The sequence below is a fragment of the Orbicella faveolata genome, unplaced genomic scaffold, assembly GCF_042242905.1.
Source record: "Orbicella faveolata isolate gen_17 unplaced genomic scaffold, um_ofav_v1 contig_47, whole genome shotgun sequence".
Classification (NCBI taxonomy): domain Eukaryota; kingdom Metazoa; phylum Cnidaria; class Anthozoa; order Scleractinia; family Merulinidae; genus Orbicella; species Orbicella faveolata.
The window spans coordinates 8278830-8296424 of record NW_028301577.1 but is presented as its reverse complement, the minus strand read 5'-3'; the positions used below and the strand labels follow the sequence as shown (position 1 = coordinate 8296424).

The 17595-nt window shown below is 37.5% G+C and overlaps 2 protein-coding genes across 2 annotated transcripts; one reads left to right on the top strand and one right to left on the bottom strand.

Moving 5' to 3' along the window:
* Positions 1–490: 490 nt before the first annotated feature.
* LOC110066146 (uncharacterized) lies at positions 491–8202 on the bottom strand. Its single transcript, XM_089280222.1, has 9 exons — positions 7624–8202; positions 7117–7493; positions 6673–6749; positions 5175–5378; positions 4266–4336; positions 3725–3899; positions 3153–3269; positions 1847–2033; positions 491–1454 (listed from the first exon to the last, which is right to left on the bottom strand). The coding sequence occupies exons 1-9, from the start codon at positions 7951–7953 to the stop codon at positions 962–964; spliced, it is 2031 nt and encodes a 676-aa protein (XP_089136348.1). The 5' UTR covers positions 7954–8202; the 3' UTR covers positions 491–961.
* Positions 8203–8562: 360 nt separating this feature from the next.
* On the top strand, positions 8563–16486 carry LOC110066153 (uncharacterized). Its single transcript, XM_020773355.2, has 3 exons — positions 8563–11180; positions 11813–12553; positions 13493–16486. The coding sequence occupies exons 1-3, from the start codon at positions 9011–9013 to the stop codon at positions 13933–13935; spliced, it is 3354 nt and encodes a 1117-aa protein (XP_020629014.2). The 5' UTR covers positions 8563–9010; the 3' UTR covers positions 13936–16486.
* The last annotated feature ends 1109 nt before the right edge of the window (positions 16487–17595 follow it).

Below are 17595 nucleotides of genomic sequence, written 5' to 3'. Positions count from 1 at the left end.
TTTAGAAAGTGATAGAAATGCAAACAATAACTCAGGGGTTAATAACTTGGTTTGTCCGAGCTTCTGGAAATAGCAGTTGGTCACCAAGCATTTTTTCAATTGTCAAACAGAAACCAATGTGACATTTTGGATGAACACCTTGTTTACACACCAAAAGGACTCAATGTTCTGATTTGAAGATCTTGTTTACCAATCATGCTTGCTTTGAAACACGCTTTAATCTCTTGATTATAGAGGCCCGTGTCTTTTCACGATGTAGATGTAATAGACTTTGCAGGCATGTATAAACTGTAGCTTTGAACATCACCCATAATACATTGCTAAGCACTCTAAGACTTATTATTTCATCTGTGCCAATCGGCTGAGTAATCAGTGGTTAGCACTGTACCAGTCATGTAAAGTGGAAAAATAGAAACCTTAAAACACACCAGTAACAAAAGAGATGATAAGTTGCAAGGAGACAACAATGGAGGTTGCTATCTGCACATGGTCTGTGTTCATAAGACAGCAATGATTTATTATATTTACATGTAACAGATTAAAAAAGACCACGAAATTATACTGATTTCCCGGTTTAACCTGGCCAGTCTAACCCTTCAAAGTGTTACATCTAATTCTAAATCTCACTAAGAAACTGACATATTTCTGTTGTGTTTGCTACAGCCAACTCTTGAGATATTTGTACACCAGACACTTAAAACACAAAACAATGAGCAAAATTTAAAACTTATCAGACTGCAAACCCATTCACAGGAAAAATAACATGATTTTGAACACAATAAAAGAAGTGTGCCTTGCCATCCATCCTTTGATTCATGGGAACACAATATTTAACAATGAATTTATAAGCAGCATACTATTATATACCTCATATTTAATAGAAATATCAGACATATGAAAAATTTTGCATGCATAACAGGGCCTAATATTAAGCGAGACTGATGATATTGATCAATCACTGTCAGTCATGGCCAGTTTTGCACGACGTACCACGAGCCTTCGGCAGAAGAGGCCTCATGTCATTACTATAACACATAACTGTGTACTGGTTGCGACGTTTAACTAAACGGTGCAAATAAAATAGGTGGTGTACCTTCGGCATAGCACACAATATTTTCTTGAATCGGGATAGCCATACAAATGTTTGTTCAGCTGCCATTGTATTTCCTTCTGGAAGTTCCTCTTTCAGTGTGGCTGGGCTGTACTTTTCCTGGCACATTTTGTCCTTGTGGTTGCGAATATGCAGACTATCAATAATCTTTTTTATTGACAGCCACGCTTTGTCCCAAGGAGATGGCCAAGGCAGAGGATTCCGGGCTGCTTTCAAGCCATCCAAATGGCACATGTTGTCGTAGGCCAAAAACACTTTGCCCCAGTTGAGTGGATTTATCCCCTTCAAAATGGTAAACAGCCATGACAGAACAATGATAAACACCTGAGATGGGCTTTCTGACCTATTGTATCATAAAGTAATTAACTATTTATAAGTGAGTTCAGAAATTTTGTAATAATTATGAACATACGATACATGTACATGTATTAATGGAACCCCATTAATAGGGTTACCATTACGCTGACCAAAGAAAGTTTCTTATAAGAGTGGTCTACTGTACATGTATATTCTTAAATGGTTTCATCAATTGTATAATTGAACTTCTGACCAAATATTCTATAACAAGCATCTGGAATAAAGAAAAAATTTTAAAAAAATCGAAACTGCAATCAGTAGATGTATACAATGATGGGAAAAGTCACATGTTTAAATAGTATTTTATTTTATTCCAGTGACACAATTTTGAATATTGAGATGAACGAAAAAAGTGTATTTAACTGTTTTTGTACTTACTTAAATAGAGGGCTCCACTTATCAATTATTCCACCTCCTCTGACAACAAAAAGGTGGCCTCTGGACCACTTTTGGAGTCTCTGTTTTCCACCTGTCTCTTTGTTACAAGAGGTTGGCTGAGGTTCACTACAGTCCTGCAGAACATTTGTCAACGCACTATGCTCCTTTTCAATAAACCCAGTGTTTCCTGTTAAAAAAGGACAAAACTACCATCGGTATTTTTCATGATAGCAGTACCAAAGAAATAATTGTTAACATAGACACTGACTTTTTGGGGAAAAAAATATGCTCTAATAGATCCTTTTCATAAATGGCTGCCAATTATAAATTCTTTAGTAAGTATTAAAATTAGCCTGAATAACCACATTCTTGAGTTGATAATGCAAAAGAATTTTTACTCCCAAATGAGTTTAATGAGGCTAATGTAAATGCACACGCAAGAATGTTAAATTGACAGCCATTTATGAAATGGGTCTATGGGATGGACCAACAATAATTATTGCAGATCCATTCTGAAATAAGAATACATTAAAAAAATGGTTCTAACTAATTAAAAAGACAATATAAAGAAGGTCAGAATAGCTCGTGCATAACACATATGAAACATTAACCATGCTGACCAACTACACATGTATCACCAATTGTTAAACAGCTATGCTTTTATGGTTACTTTTGTGTCCACTTTTGTGGCCAGTTATCAAAGTTCAACAATTATTATCAATTATAATAATACTTTTAAAACCCCTATTCCCAGGCCACCCATATTAACCCCACACCCAACTTTTTGCCACCCAAAGTTAAAAACTTTGTATTAGAAAAGGCAGTGGCAGATAAGAGTCTAAAAAAGAAGTTGACCAGCAATAAAAACAATCATGCACATCATGATTGTTTTGAATTAAGTCAGGTTCACTGAGAAATTAGCCAACAGTGAAAAATATTCATGGTTCATCAATCTCTATTAAGCGGACAATTAATCCCTAGTAAGGGCCAGCTCCCATTACCCCAAGGCTGGCCTCTTAATAGGGGTTTAACTGTATGTAATTTCAGAGAGGAATAAACAGGAGAGATATCTTAGGCAAGAAAACCGACATAATGGCTGGTCAATAGGGTCTAGCTCGTTTTTTGTAGAGTTCCTCTCAAAACACACCCAAGGGAAATTCAGAAAAGATTTTTCACAGGACCTGTACCGTCTTACTGACGAGAACAATGTATACCTAATAATTATTATATGATTGCACTATCTTGAAATTATAGTTTGGTATTGTATATATGCACATAGGATAAACTGTGAAATATTGCAATTCACCTTGCGCCTCAAGTGTACTGTTTCCAATGTGGGAATCTGCTTCATTTCCCAGCAGTGATACCACCTCCTCAACTTTTGCAACATCCTTGTCCAGGTAATCTAAAGCTTTATCGTCACCTGTTAAAATGCGAGAAAAACCAGGTTGATGTCAAAAAATAACAGTGCAGTCTTCAGTTGTTCTTCAGTACAGAACCCCATATTAAATAAAGCTCTAATATCTGAAAGCACTGTAATTTAATTTCATTTTTTTTTTCAAGTTAATATACCTGATAGAAGCAAGTCATGATATATTAACATCTAAAAGGTCTTGATCAATGTATTTGATAAATTGTACACACATTACATCCTTTGAGGGAAAGAAATATCGCTTACAAAAGCATGAATATGAAAGTAAACTTTAGTATGAGAAATTAATGGAGAGTGCCTATAAATCTAATTTCACAAATTGTAGTCCAAAGGTGCCAATTGGCGCTCTTAGGGGCCCTATGATTAGCTAATTAGGAAAAGCTACAGCATACTGTATGCCTAATTACTCATTTATCAACCCAAATTAGTTAGCTAAAGTGTAGTACCTGAATTGTCATGCTTGATACCACAGTGTTTCAGGAACCCATGGATATCAGTTGGAACTTCAGGGTGCTTCTCATTAAGGTAGTTCACATGCTCTGTGCAAAATGTCTTGCCAAATTGTGGTGAATTTGTACATACATTCGGGTAGTTCAAGAGAGGAAGCCCACGGATGAAGTTCTGTTCAGTGTGACACAAAAGAAGTCATCTCATGCATTTAAAAGAGATTGAAATCAAAATAATACATGTACAGCCTCAACACCTGATAAAATCTGTTTATTTTTGCCATTAAACACAATAATGAAAAATTGCTAAATAATTCAATAAAAACAAGCAAATACACTGGCAAGATGCTCATTTACAAAAAAAAAATACTTTTTTGTTTGAATTACACATTATTTACTTGGTAGGGAGTGAGTAATGCTCATTAGCCAGATATAGTGAACTAATCATGTGGCTTGAGACACCAAGGTCACCGAGCTGTGTGTATATACAAATAGTTATTAATAATAATAATATTATTAATTGCTGAAATTGAATAAATACCTTTCTTTGCATCATGCAATGAGAAAACATTAGCTTCCACTGCCCGTCTATTACCCACAGTCTACCACAACCTACATCATTAATTTTCACGAAAGGAGAAAAATTATTTAATATGTACCATATACCATCAGAACAGGGCTCAACACTAACACTTAGCCATTTTTCACTGAGAAATAAGTGTACTGCTTGGAAAGTCAAATATCAAAAATGAACCAAGATAATGTAGTTCACCCAATCCAGAAAGTAACCTTAATGCTAAAAAGGCAAAAAAAAAAATCATTGACAAATGATAGAAATAACCAACTGACATAATTTGACATCTTCAAAAGGTTGATTTTACAACATTCTAGCATTTACTGATCCACCATATCAATGGAGTATTGAGAGAGCTGCCAAGTGGGTCTGGGAATGATAATTACATGTGGTATGATGTAATCAAATCCATCATTTTGGATTCCTTCTTTGGCCTCTAGCATATACGTGTTGTGAAGGAACCCGTGAAGAAATGAGTCTACCATGGTTAGCAGCTTCCATATCAAACTCCATTTTGTAAAGTAAAAATTTTGAGATCGACAGGAAAATTTGAAATCTACTTTCTGAAGTTTAATGTGGTGTAAAAAGGTACTAACAAGCCATGCAGAATACAATCAATGGAAAAGGGATAGAATTAAATGGAGCACAGCAAAGGCTGTCTGCCGTGATTATAATCAGAAACCAATTAAAACAGTATCAAAACAGTATTACACTTTTTATAATAACCTCTACTAAGAAAGGATTGGGAAGAAAGCATAATATTAGAAAATCTTGTCACACCCAGCCTGGATGCACCTCACTATAGTTGCCACTCATAATAGCTGGTTGCAAGCAATTACTGAAAGCACTGGTGCATTTGACAAATAAAACTCTTACCTCTTGCCTTACAAGTATCTGAACAGTCATCAGATGAATGACTATACACACCCTTGGCCCTTATCTTGTCAACTTCCTCCATCACTTTCTCTCTGTCCTCATTCTTTTTCATCATCCCAAAGAAGTCAAGGCTTCCAAGTTCTCTTAGTTCTAATTCCAGTTCCCCATTCGAAAATGCCGATGCACACTGCTTTTCTCCATATTCTAAGAGAGATAAACATGCGTTTAACAGTTACCTTTATTGGTTAGGAAAATTTAGTATAAGCCACTGTGGCTTAAATAACAATACACAGAAACACCATAAGGAAAGGATCTATCCCAAATCTCATATAGTTTTGGCCTAAAATTCATGTATCCTGTTAATGCCAATGGGGAAAATTAAGGATTACCTTGTTCGATAATACGCTTTATCTAGTATAAATTTTGCATTAAATTTTTCCCCAAAATATCCGGCATCTGGTAATTTATTACCGAAATATACCACATCCCAAACAAACCTAATAGAGACTCTACATAATCACAAGTCATTTTCCAATTGGTATATCATTTAACTCATACAATTCATATGCTTTTACTCATATCATACAACAAACTATAACAAACTGATCAAATTAAATGAGTTATTGTCTTTGTTTTAGTCGTGGAATATTTTAAAAGAAATAAAAAACATATTCTCCATGTTTCTATAGAGTTATAAAAACACTCGTGAAAGTTTGGAAGAACTCTAGAAAGCTCTGGAAACACTCTCCTATTGGCTTGTATTCCCACAGCAATTCTTGTCGTAACAAACTTTCACTAATGTTTCTATTTAACAATTAGATTATGAGCTCAAGATTTCTATCCGTGGCCGAGTCAACCATCACACATAGAAATCAAGAGCGAATAATCTAATAATTGTTTTAATATAAATCTACCACTGAGTCATTCGAAACTTCATTTAAATCTTCTTCGTAGACAACTTGAAATCACCAAGAAGCAGCTGTCATTTTATTATCAAGGGCACACTGCTACGGCACTCAATATCTGTCACAGATTATAGTTCGCCACTAAATTTTCTCTGATTCTTATTGGTTTCAATTGATCACTTGACATGATAGTATTTATCCACAGAAAGACACTATCAGCCCATACTGCCTGTCCAAGAAAAATACCCAGATGGATAGTATTCAGCCGTGGAAATTTTTCTGTAAACATGGGGTCTTCTAGAAAATAAAAAACAAAACCTGAAATTGTATTACTAGCCTTTGTTCTCTTTTCTTTTTCAAATTTTACATTTGGCTTTCACGGCTTACATCCAAAAAAATTGAAAAAATTTGTTTTAAGAACATCGAATTTCTGTGGGGCAACTATCAGCCAATAGACAGAAACACTATATTGCTTAAATAGACAGTGAGTGATGTAGCCAATCAGAGAACGGCATTTGTGATATACTGATACTGAACAGACATGCCCAGGCCAAGACGGAATCTATTTGTAACACAGATATTATCAGTAATACCTCCTCCTTTTGATAGCAGCTGAAACACCTCATTGTAGGCTGTTGAAAAGCCAGAAAAACTAACCCAGCTGTGGTTTCTAAAATAAATAAAAAAATAACAGAGATCAGAAAAGAAAAGGAACCTTAAGCCGAGATATCGACAGAAGTTTAAACTTTAACGATATTCTGCTGGATGGCAGCTTTAAAAATCATAGGTATTCGAAATTTTAAACTTCATATCTTTATTATAAAACAAAACTCCAGAATACCCGGCCACTTATTAGCATCTTATTGAATAAGAATAGCAACTATTGTTATAAACCTCGTTCTGCATAACGGCTGATGTAAATAAAGTGGCCGGGTATTCTGAAGTTGCTCCCAGCATTTAGAATACAAAAAGATAAAACGAACAAAATGATATCACAAATCAGTGGAAAACAATATAACGAAACGTTAACAACTCACGCTAGAGCGCACTGAAATTCCAGCAACTTTCGGTCGACAAAGCAGACATCGCTGGCCTCCACCAAAGGTCGCTGGCCTTCGTACAGACACCAACCCCTCGCTCTGTTCCCGTAACGATCGTAATTATAATTTAATTTGCAACGGTCGCAGCGCAAACTAAATTTCAGGCCCGCCACCTTACCAAGGAGACCGTAGATTGTAACATCACAAGTCTTGTTGTGTTCGCTCAGCGTGTCGCTGCAAACGATACAAACACCAATCGGCGGAGTTAACAGAACAGGGAAACCACGTGAGGATATATCAACGTTTTGGATACTTCGTGAATATGGAGGGCTCGCCTTAGAGACAACCGAGCAAGCTTCGTAAAGAAGAGAAGCCTGTAAATGAAATAAATATTAAGACAACATCGTTTAACAAAGGTTGAATACCAAACAACTTAAGCTCAGGGTTAGGCTTACTAGCATATAAACTTACTAAAAATAAGACAACTACACAAACCACAATCACCTCATACTCAGAAAGCCCAGTTAAATTCGCCACTGATATGTTTCGCATCGAATTTGGAAGAATATCAAGCTCTGCCAATGACGAGGTGACGAAGTCACGCACACGTTCGTCGAACTTGGCATGCAGATATACTGACAACACTTTCGCTGGAAGACTTCTAATCGAGTCCAGAGAAATCTGCACGGAGCAGAGTTGTCGGAAGGCTTCCGAGACGTCCTTTTCCGCCGCCAGTGAGCTATTAACCTCCTGACGAAGTTCATCTACGAAAGCGTCACCAGAATAACGCTTTCGTCCGGCTCCACGTGAGCGACGACCTCCTTTCGAAGACATTTCCAATAAAAAAACCCTCTATATATATTTACAAACGAAGAACTGAAGATATGAACAATTAGCAACGAAGTATTAGCGATGTATAAAAAATATTATTTACAAAGATCTTGACAAGAAGATTTTAGAGAACAGTGCGCTTAGTCTAGCGTTTGGACAGACGTCCGATGACAAGATGATAGAGTGGAGATGATATGTGAATCACGTGACCTACTTGTGTGATGTGTGATGGGTCACAAAACAGTTTGCTCAGTGCCCGCGTCCTAAATCGGGCATCAGATGTGCGACCATGAACTTTCACGAAACAACAACAATTTCACACCGTGTGCAAGTTCAGTTTTGCTTTGGCACAATATATAATATTAACTGAGAACTAACCAGCAAATGAGCGGAGTCTAAAAGCTAAGTTTACAGTGTACGCTCTAAGTTTTGTATCTTTTTGACTGTCGACAAGACTCGCTGCGTAAACAATGTAAAAGTTGCAGAAACTTTGTAGTTGTGTTAAGGTGTACCGCTGACCGGCAAAATACTGTATCGCGCCCCAAAAAACGTATTTCCGCGGTGTCCCATGTTGATGACCTTTGTGATGACTGGGAAACTTGGTGCGAGTATATACTTTATGTATGGCTATGCAAATTACCCCGCACTCAAAACAAATGGCCGCGGTCGGGAGAGGAACAGAGAGGAGTGGAAAGCTATACACCTTATTCCAAAATGGCCGCAATTTTAGAGTTCTTTTGTTTGCCTTCAAATTACACCTTGTTGCCTCGTTCTTAAACTCGAAATTCAAAAGAAGATTTTCCCTCGAACGAGGCAACAAGGGTTAATTTGCATGCAAACAAAAGAACACTAAAATGGCGGCCATTTTGGAATAAGGTGTATAAGACGTGACTTCGAGAGCATTTTGGATTGCATTGTAGTTTTGCTGTTGAAACCCGCTGTTTACCGACAAGAATAGTTATTATTATTACTACACTGAAGGATGAGCTTGTATAATCTCACTGTTTACAACACGACACGTACATCCTCTGTTGTGAGCTGATTGAATCCGTTCCCTAGTATGGACAAGACAACAGACGATACGCCTACAGAAGTCACCTCACCAGAAGTCCCAGTTTCGTTGGCTGATGATCAACATTTGTCAAATGGAAGGCAGTCCAGTTCTGGTGTGAGCATTAAAACAGAGTGTGCTGTTTCAAGAAGTATGGGAGCTTTTGATGATCAGACATTTTCATTTGCAGCCATGTTGAAAGAATCATTTTCTACTACAGATGATGCATTTAGGAATAGTCATTTCTATACTGGTGTTTCCGACAAAACTGAGAATGCATCTGGTAAAGACTGCGTTAGTGAGTCAGAAAAGCCAGTTTCCATAGTGGATTTCTTAAATAAAAGTCAATCTTCTAGTGTGAACACAAAAGCTTTAACATCCACATCTTCATGCAGCATGGATATATCCACTATAGAGGAAATGATATCCTTAGTGAATGACATGGTAGAGAGAAGTAAGTCTACCTCTGGCCTTGACAGGAAGAACAAAATTTCTATGTCTCCAGAGCAGCTTAAACAACCACCAAGGAAAAAGACAAAACTCAGTAGAAGTATGCAAGTACCGGTGAAGGATTTGCTTGATGGAATTCACACCTCACTGTGTAAACGTGATTGCAATTTCAAGCACAATGCTCTTGTTCTGGCCATTTGTGTCCCAGACGATCATGAGCTAAAAGACTATCTGGAAAATCATTGGAAACGAGTCATGACAAATTGCTGGAAATCAGCTCAGTACTCTATAGATCCCAAATTGATGACTCAGTTGGTTCATTTGACAGTGCTGTTTGGTAAATACAATTTGCTGAAATGTTTGCTCAGAGTTCATGTTGACTGCTCAGGGTTGTATGTAGATTCAGCTCAGAATTCCCCTCTTCACACCATCTTAAAATGCACACATTATTACATGCCATCTTCCTCCCATCAAGAGAAACTTGTGGCATTTCAACGCATTTTGCATCTTCTTGCAAAGTACAACTGTAATATTGTTCTGGTGAGGGACAGGCCTAATGAAGACACGATTCTTCATGTGTGTGCTAAGAAAATCAAGGAACTAACCAATCAGATACAGTCAATACAATCACATGGTCATGATGAGTTGAAGCTTCAAGGATTGCTTAATCAAAGACAGTTATTAGAAGGAATTTTCAAAGAAGTGATCCACACTTTGAAGAGGCTTTCTGCTGATGGATCTTTGCAGCACAATCAAGTCACTGAATTGTTTGATTGTGCAAATAATGCAGGAGAAATGATGTCGCAGATTCTTAAAGAAGACGAATCAGCAAGGAATAACTGTGGAGTTCTTGCCAGTCAGGTAGCATCAACACTTCACCAAGAAGGAAATACAGTATGTACAAAGCAGCAAAAGATAGTAGCTGAGGAGAACTTAGAGAATGTAATGACAGAAGAAAACATATCTCAGTTGAGTACTGTTGCTAGATCTTCAGGTTCATGTACTGCTCAAAATGAGAATACTCATGTTTTAACTCAAGCAGCTAATCTGTCTGGTACTGAAGCCTTCTGCACTAACCACCACTCTGTAGTAACAACTGAGTCTCCATCAATGAGGACAACCCAAATTGTAACATCAACCCAAATAGAAAATTCCACTGGGACCATTACGTTATCAACTAACTGTCCATCTGTCCAGGTGGCCACTGGATGTCCAAGTCAATCTTCATCGACCACTGAATCTACCTCTTTGTGGCCAGAGCAAACCGTTGAAAATTCCATAGAGACCACCATTCTATCAACTGAGTGTCAGTCTGCCCAAACGCCCAATGGATCTCCAAAACAATCTTTATCAACCACTGAATCTGCCTTGCTGTGTCCAGCGCAAACTGTCTTAGCAAGTCAAGCAGCAAATTCCATACAGGTTACCATTCTATCAACTGAGTGTCAGTCTGTCCAAGCACCAAATGCATGTCCAAAACAACCCACATCAACTACGGTATCTGGTTCAGTAAGGTTACCTCAAACTGTTGTGTCAACTGAAGTGGCAAATCCCCTTGGCTCCACAACCTTATTGACTGACTGTTCATTTGGTCACACCCCTAGTGGATGTCTGAAACAGTCCATATCAAATGTGAGTGCTGCACCAATCACAGTGCCTTCTAAAACTTTAGATTCAGGAGCACAAGCTATGCAGACCATGCCAGTGAACACAGGAAGACAGCTGTCAGGTACAGGTTTCTTATAATAACTTTTTATTACTCTTTCTTTCCTGAGTGTTAGGTATGGTTACAGGTTTCTACAATAATCTGAGATGCCACAGATTTTTTAGTCTCCTTCACAGCCATTTTTTGGGATGTCACGCAATGCTCCCCCCAAAGAAATGCTGGAAGCGTTATGTGACATCCCAAAAAAACGGCTACAAAGGAGACTACAGATTTTTAAAACCAATCTCAAAGACCAGTAGGCATGTGGAAAATATATACTGTCCTTTTTATCCAATTCAGATGCAATAGGGTATTTAAAGGCCAAATCAAAGTTTCTTTGGTTAGGATGGCTGCTGATTTTCTGACACAGTTTTGTCCTGTTTATAATGCCCTGCTCTTAGCTCTCCTACTACACTGCCATCTCCAGTCCTCTTTGTAGAACTTGTAATGGCCAATTTGTGTTGAAATAGATGGATCAAGAGCAGTAGGTTAAAGCCCAAGCTGGGGTCATTGTGTTACATTGATGAACGATATATTTGTTATTAAATTCTAATTTTTCAGTGTTGTTATTACCAGCTAGTATAACAACATCCAGTTTCGTGTTTTAATGTAAATGAAAAGTCATGGACATGAACTCTAGACTATTAATTTTTCAGGGAAACATACATTTCTGTGCAGCCAGGACTGCACTTTAAAACATCACAAGTTGGTAGAGCTTCTGTGTGCTACACCTGATCACCTTAACACAGATACAGCAACAGTAGAAGCTGAATCGTGTGCTGATCTCAAAGACTACTTAGAGAAAAGCCATTGGGTCATTCCGGAGGTAGTTCCTGCCCTTGAGCCAAGCTTGCGTCTCCCCATTGTTCATCTTGCTTGCTTTCTTGGGAAACACAAGGCATTAGAGGTGCTTTCAGATTTTGGCTTTCACGCTCTCCTTCGCACTGCCAATACTGAGGAAACCCCATTACATATGACAGTGCAACTGCTGCATTACCAAACATCTAACAGCATCTTTTTGTCTGATGTTGTCGTGAACATTGTGAAGACTCTAAATCAGCACTGTCATCCCATTTCTCTGTTCTCAGCCAAGGATGCGAAAGGGAATTCAGTGCTTCATGCAATGGCAAAATTGATCTCATCAAATGTTCCTGTGGCAGCTACACTTCTTTATGTCTACCTCTTTAGAGTGTTTGTCCATTTTATACTGAAGGAACGACAATGTATCCCAAAGTCTGGGTCCCTTCAGATTCTGTCAAATTGTTTGAAGGATTGCAATAAAGCTGGTCAAAATGTCGAGTCACTATTGCAAGAAAGTATCCATGGTGAGCAACTTTTGGAGTACCTCAATGGCCTCATGCAAAAAGGCAGGCCAGAAATGTCTTCTAAAACCATTGGTAAGACAGCATTCCACTCTAGTATAGCAGAAATGAAAAACTGAATGTATTTTATAATCAGAGCTCTGTACTATCTATGTGCTTATACAGAGGCAGATCCAGAAGTACTAACATAATAGATAAATAAACAAATAAATAGATGACTGAATAGATAAAAATAATGATAACAATTATAAGTTAATAAATAATTCTGTGGAGCATCCTCAGGAGAGCTACTGCTCAACCATTTCCAGACCATATAGGAATGTAGATATGTTGTTTTTTGATGATGAGGGCACAGCCCAAGTCAACTATCACGCATAGAAACTGAGAGCAAATAATCTCATAATTATTGTTTAAGTATAAATCTACTAATAAGTGGTTCTAAACTTCATCTTGATCCTCTTCACAGAAACTTCAAAAATGCGTAGAGCTGGCCAACATTTTGTTAACAACTGCTGCTTGGCCCATTGGCTACTCACTGTCTGCAACTGAATAGATAGTGAATAGCACAGCCAATAAGAGACCAAATATTGTGATAGAATGCTAGTAAAATAAAATGATTTCTACTGAAGCCCATTAGTATAAATTTACTAGCGTTCTATCACGAATGCTGTTCTCTGATTGGCTGTACTACTCATTATCTATTCTGATTAGCTCAACAGTGTGCAGTTGTTATGAACATGATGGCTGCTTCTTTATGTTTTTGAAACCTTTTTGTCTATGAAGAGAATTTGGATAAAGGTTTGAACAACTACATGTAATAGATTTACACTAAAACAATTAGATTATTCACTCTTGATTTCTATGCATGATAGTTGATGAGGGTGCAGCCCAAGTCAACTATCATCCATAGAAATCTTGAGCTCATAGTCTAATTGGTAAATAGAATAAGAGATGTTAAAATAAGTGGAGTACAAACATCATTCAATATTTGTAATCATTTTTTTTCTTCAATAGTGGAAGGTAGGAAAGACAGCCATGGACACCCAGAAGGCCAGCATGTCACATGCACTGATCAGAAACATGCTGGAACCCAAAGAGAAATGAGCAAGGAACCCAAGAACCTTGTTGATTTCATTCTTTCTGCAGATTGTAAAATCAGTAGTGCTTCCAAGAAAAGAATAGTGGATTGTTACATTGGAGAATATGAAAGTAGATTGCAACTGGTAAGGGCAAAAATGGCCACAGTAAGACAGGAAATGGCCTCAGCAAAAACATTGCTGGAACGGAATATGATAGTAGGTGCAAAATTGCGCATGATGGAATCGGAGGTCAGTTGGAATGCAAAAAGAATGAAACTGAGGGAAGGCGAGTTGAAGAAAAAGCAAAGGGAACAGGTACTTCTTCACAAAAGACTTCTGCTTTTGGAAGGACTGCAAAACATTGTCAATGAAAGATAAGTTAGTACAACCTGAGGATAATTTTATGAATTTACTCCTCTTTCCAAGGGTTTTGAATCACATAAAATGGGGCAAGCCAAATGTAGGCTACAACGAGGGTGAGAACACAGGGGTTCCAATTGAAGATACCCTAGGTAGAACTAGAGAATGGAAGTGACAGGGAGATGCAAAGGATATACTTGACAATGGAAATTATGGTACAGTGGAACCTCTGTTAAGGGGACACCCTTGAGACTAAAAGAAATTCTCCGCAAAAAGTGTTTCCCCTTTACAGTTAGGACCCTTGAACAGTGAACATTTAGCATTTTTTGTACATTTTTTAGACAGAGTATTTAGCAAGATAAAAAGTAAAAACTGTAAAGAAAGTGATATAATTTGATGAGTAGGCACAATTTGTTTACCATAAGCCTGTTCGTTCGTTGTTTACCATACTTACTCACGAAAGTGCTGTAGGGTTTTGTGCATATTTTTAGATATGCATAATAAGCATAAAATTTGCTTATAATTTTGCTAAAATTTTAAGACTTAATATTGACCATTATGGTTTTCGTGTGTCTGTTATTGTTTTGGTTTACATGATAGCAAGGTTTCTATTGTTTCCCACTGGTCATAGCATACAGTGTATCCTGGCCAAAACTGAGTCTTAAGTAATGCGTAGAAAGTACAAGAGTTTGTATTGGTTCCTTTAACTGAGAATTTAAAGTTTTTTCTATTGTTAATAGCTAAAACACTGAACAAAGTTGAGGAAACAATGTCCAGCATTGGACAAAATTTTTGCAGGTTCTAATTTTTGCCATTTTTTGCATTTTTTTTCCACAAATTATCCACAGAAATAAGTTCCTGCAAATATTTTCTCCACAAAACATTTACTCAACTGACAATATTATACATCCAAACATCACATGCAGAATTTTGGTGTCATTTATTTAAATTGTGTCTTTCAATTAGAAACAAACCTTGGGGGATATGCATCAAATGGTATGGACTGTAGTTTTTGCTGAGCCATTGCCAGAGCAATCAGCCACACTAGGGCAAAATGTAATTGCAATGGAGTGATACTGGGCACTGTGTTTTACATCTCTTCAATTTGTTTCACTTGTTGGTTGCATGTAGTTGAATAAAAAATAAAAAAAATTGTCATAATTCGGATCAAACGCACCTTCCCAACAAAAATTAATACCCGGCAAGAAAAACCAGTCTTAAAAGATCGCAAAAATTGGTTCCCACTAAATACAAAAAATCGGCGATCCACAAAATTAAACTCCCGCAAAAATTTGTGTTGCAAGGTATCATTACGTTTGTGATAAGGAATTTATGGTTGCATTTGTGGGGATGACACTCATCAGAGCCTAATAATTAACGGTAAAGAACGACCAAACCTAACACTGTATAAGAGTTCTGATTGGTTCATTCATTGCATTTTGGTTAGTTAGATGATATTGTGTGATATTTGACAGTACCATGACTATGCTTCCGCATATCAGTTCTATTTGTAAATCAGCCTCTTATCATCTGTGCAACATCTCCCGGATAAGGAAATTCTTATCTACGAAAACCACCGAGATCCTGGTCCATGCTTTTGTGTCTTCCAAACTCGACCACTGCAACTCTCTTTTGTACAATGTACCGAAGTGTGCTTTAAAAAAGCTCCAGTCTGTTCAGAACACCGCTGCCCGACTTATCACCTGTTCCCGAAAGTATGACCACATCACTCCAATACTGAAAGAATTACACTGGCTTCCTATTTCTGAACGCATTAAATTCAAGATTATGTTACTTACCTTTAAGGCTCTTCATCAACAATCTCCTGTCTACATTCAAGATCTAGTAGCGTACTACCAACCTTCCAGAATCCTCCGATCATCACACTTATTACTTCTTAACCCCACAAATTTTCACCTGAAGACATATGGTTCTCGAGCTTTTGCTGTTTCCGCTCCTGAACTCTGGAACAGTCTACCTGTTTCTATCCGCTCATGTGACAATCTAAGTTCTTTTAAATCTAAACTCAAAACTCATCTTTTTAAGAAAACTTATTATTCTTAGCGATTTTTACTTTCTATTACTTTCTTAAATGCACATTTTTAATTATTAAGATTAGTACAGATCATTTTGGCGAATTGTACAGCGCCTAGAGCAGGCATGGATAGGCGCTATATAAATATTTATTTATTATTATTATTATTTATTTATTATATTGCTTTGGACAGACTCTAGAAAGTTAATCTGTTGTAGTTACACTTGGTTACTGTTTCACATAATTATTGTCCAGTAAGTAATGAAAGAGTCATGAAAATTTCATAGAAAGTGCCCTACTTTTCCCTAACATTTCTTTTTCTCTTTTTCTTTTTTTTTTTTTTGCAACATTCTTCCAGCTGTTTTGTTGCAAATTATTTAATCTGAAGTAAATTATTGGAAGACATACACTTTTTGCTCAGAACCCACCAGTTTATCGAGATCTTCAGTTATAGGTCTACTTATAGTTCTTGTGCTACTTGCCTATGGCCCATAAGTATAAGTATATTGAAAAATTAAAGATGATGAATAGTGATGTTAATCTGAAGCAGTTCTTTTCCCAAGCCCCTCTTTTAACAAGTTTATTCCCTTTTCAATCCCCGCCCCTTCCTGTGCCCCCAAAAAGAGGGAGGAAGGGATAAGAGAGATACTGGGAACAAGGTTGCTCTGAAGAGATGTCAGCTGCTGAAGAGGTTTCAAAAGCTTGTTTAGCCTGCAAGCAGCATCACATTGGAGCAAAAGCATGCACAGCTTAGCTGCGAGTGCAAAATCACGTGGCAAAGCCCCCAGATGAGAAAGTGTTGGTGCCTCTTCACCACACTCCTTACCACCGGATCGCTTTGGTCTTTGCCACTTGCGCGCAACTCAAAGGTGAGCTTGCTCGCAGGATAAAGCTTGTTTTCCTCTGCATGTTTTTTGGAGAATCATTTACGCCCGAGCATTTACGGAAGTTACTTGGACCAGGCACTTACCATTTATCAGAAGGAAAATGTTGGCATGACCATTGAATAATAATTGGTAAGGGATTTCCCAAAATCAGCAAACCAACTAATGGAGATGGCACTTGCCTCATACTTTGTTTCCTGTTATTACTTTACATTGACAAGAGATTGGAAACTGGGGTAATTAATTTTTGTTTAAATATAAGCATGAGTTTTATCTCATGACCTGTTATGACTCTGGGAGTGCTACTTCCAGAACATTATTGGGTGGCATGTATGGCCTGCCTCCCAAAACCCTCACCCTATTTATGACCAACATCTCTAATTTTCCCCACCCTATTTATGAGACCTTAATGAAAATTTGATACCCTATTTATGACCAAAATGGCTGAAAAACTATACCCTTTGGGGCTACACATACCTATATAAACAATATACATATGAGGAAGTGGGGCAGGGGGGGGGGGGTATGACCCAAGAGAAGAAAGAGGGTCAATCCGTATTATAAACAGCCAACAAGATATATTTGGACACTCGTTAGATATCCACTCACCTACATGCCCAACATGTGTATAATTGTCACACAAACAGAAAATCAGATGGCCTCCCTTGGGTTTTGGGGGACAAGGGAACATGACCATTTATTTCAAGGGAATAAGGATAATTTGGGGGATTGATTTGAGGGAACAAGAGATATCGCTAC

Coding starts and splice junctions, on each gene's coding strand:
- LOC110066146 (XM_089280222.1), bottom strand. CDS start 7,953: ATGTCTTCGAAAGGAGGTCGTCGCTCACGTGGAGCCGGACGAAAGCGT. Junction 4,337..5,174: donor AGATACTTGTAAGGCAAGAG/GTAAGAGTTTTA, acceptor TTAATGATGTAG/GTTGTGGTAGACTGTGGGTA. Junction 3,270..3,724: donor TATCAAGCATGACAATTCAG/GTACTACACTTT, acceptor GCATTTTAACAG/GTGACGATAAAGCTTTAGAT.
- LOC110066153 (XM_020773355.2), top strand. CDS start 9,011: ATGGACAAGACAACAGACGATACGCCTACAGAAGTCACCTCACCAGAA. Junction 11,181..11,812: donor CACAGGAAGACAGCTGTCAG/GTACAGGTTTCT, acceptor TTAATTTTTCAG/GGAAACATACATTTCTGTGC. Junction 12,554..13,492: donor AATGTCTTCTAAAACCATTG/GTAAGACAGCAT, acceptor TTTCTTCAATAG/TGGAAGGTAGGAAAGACAGC.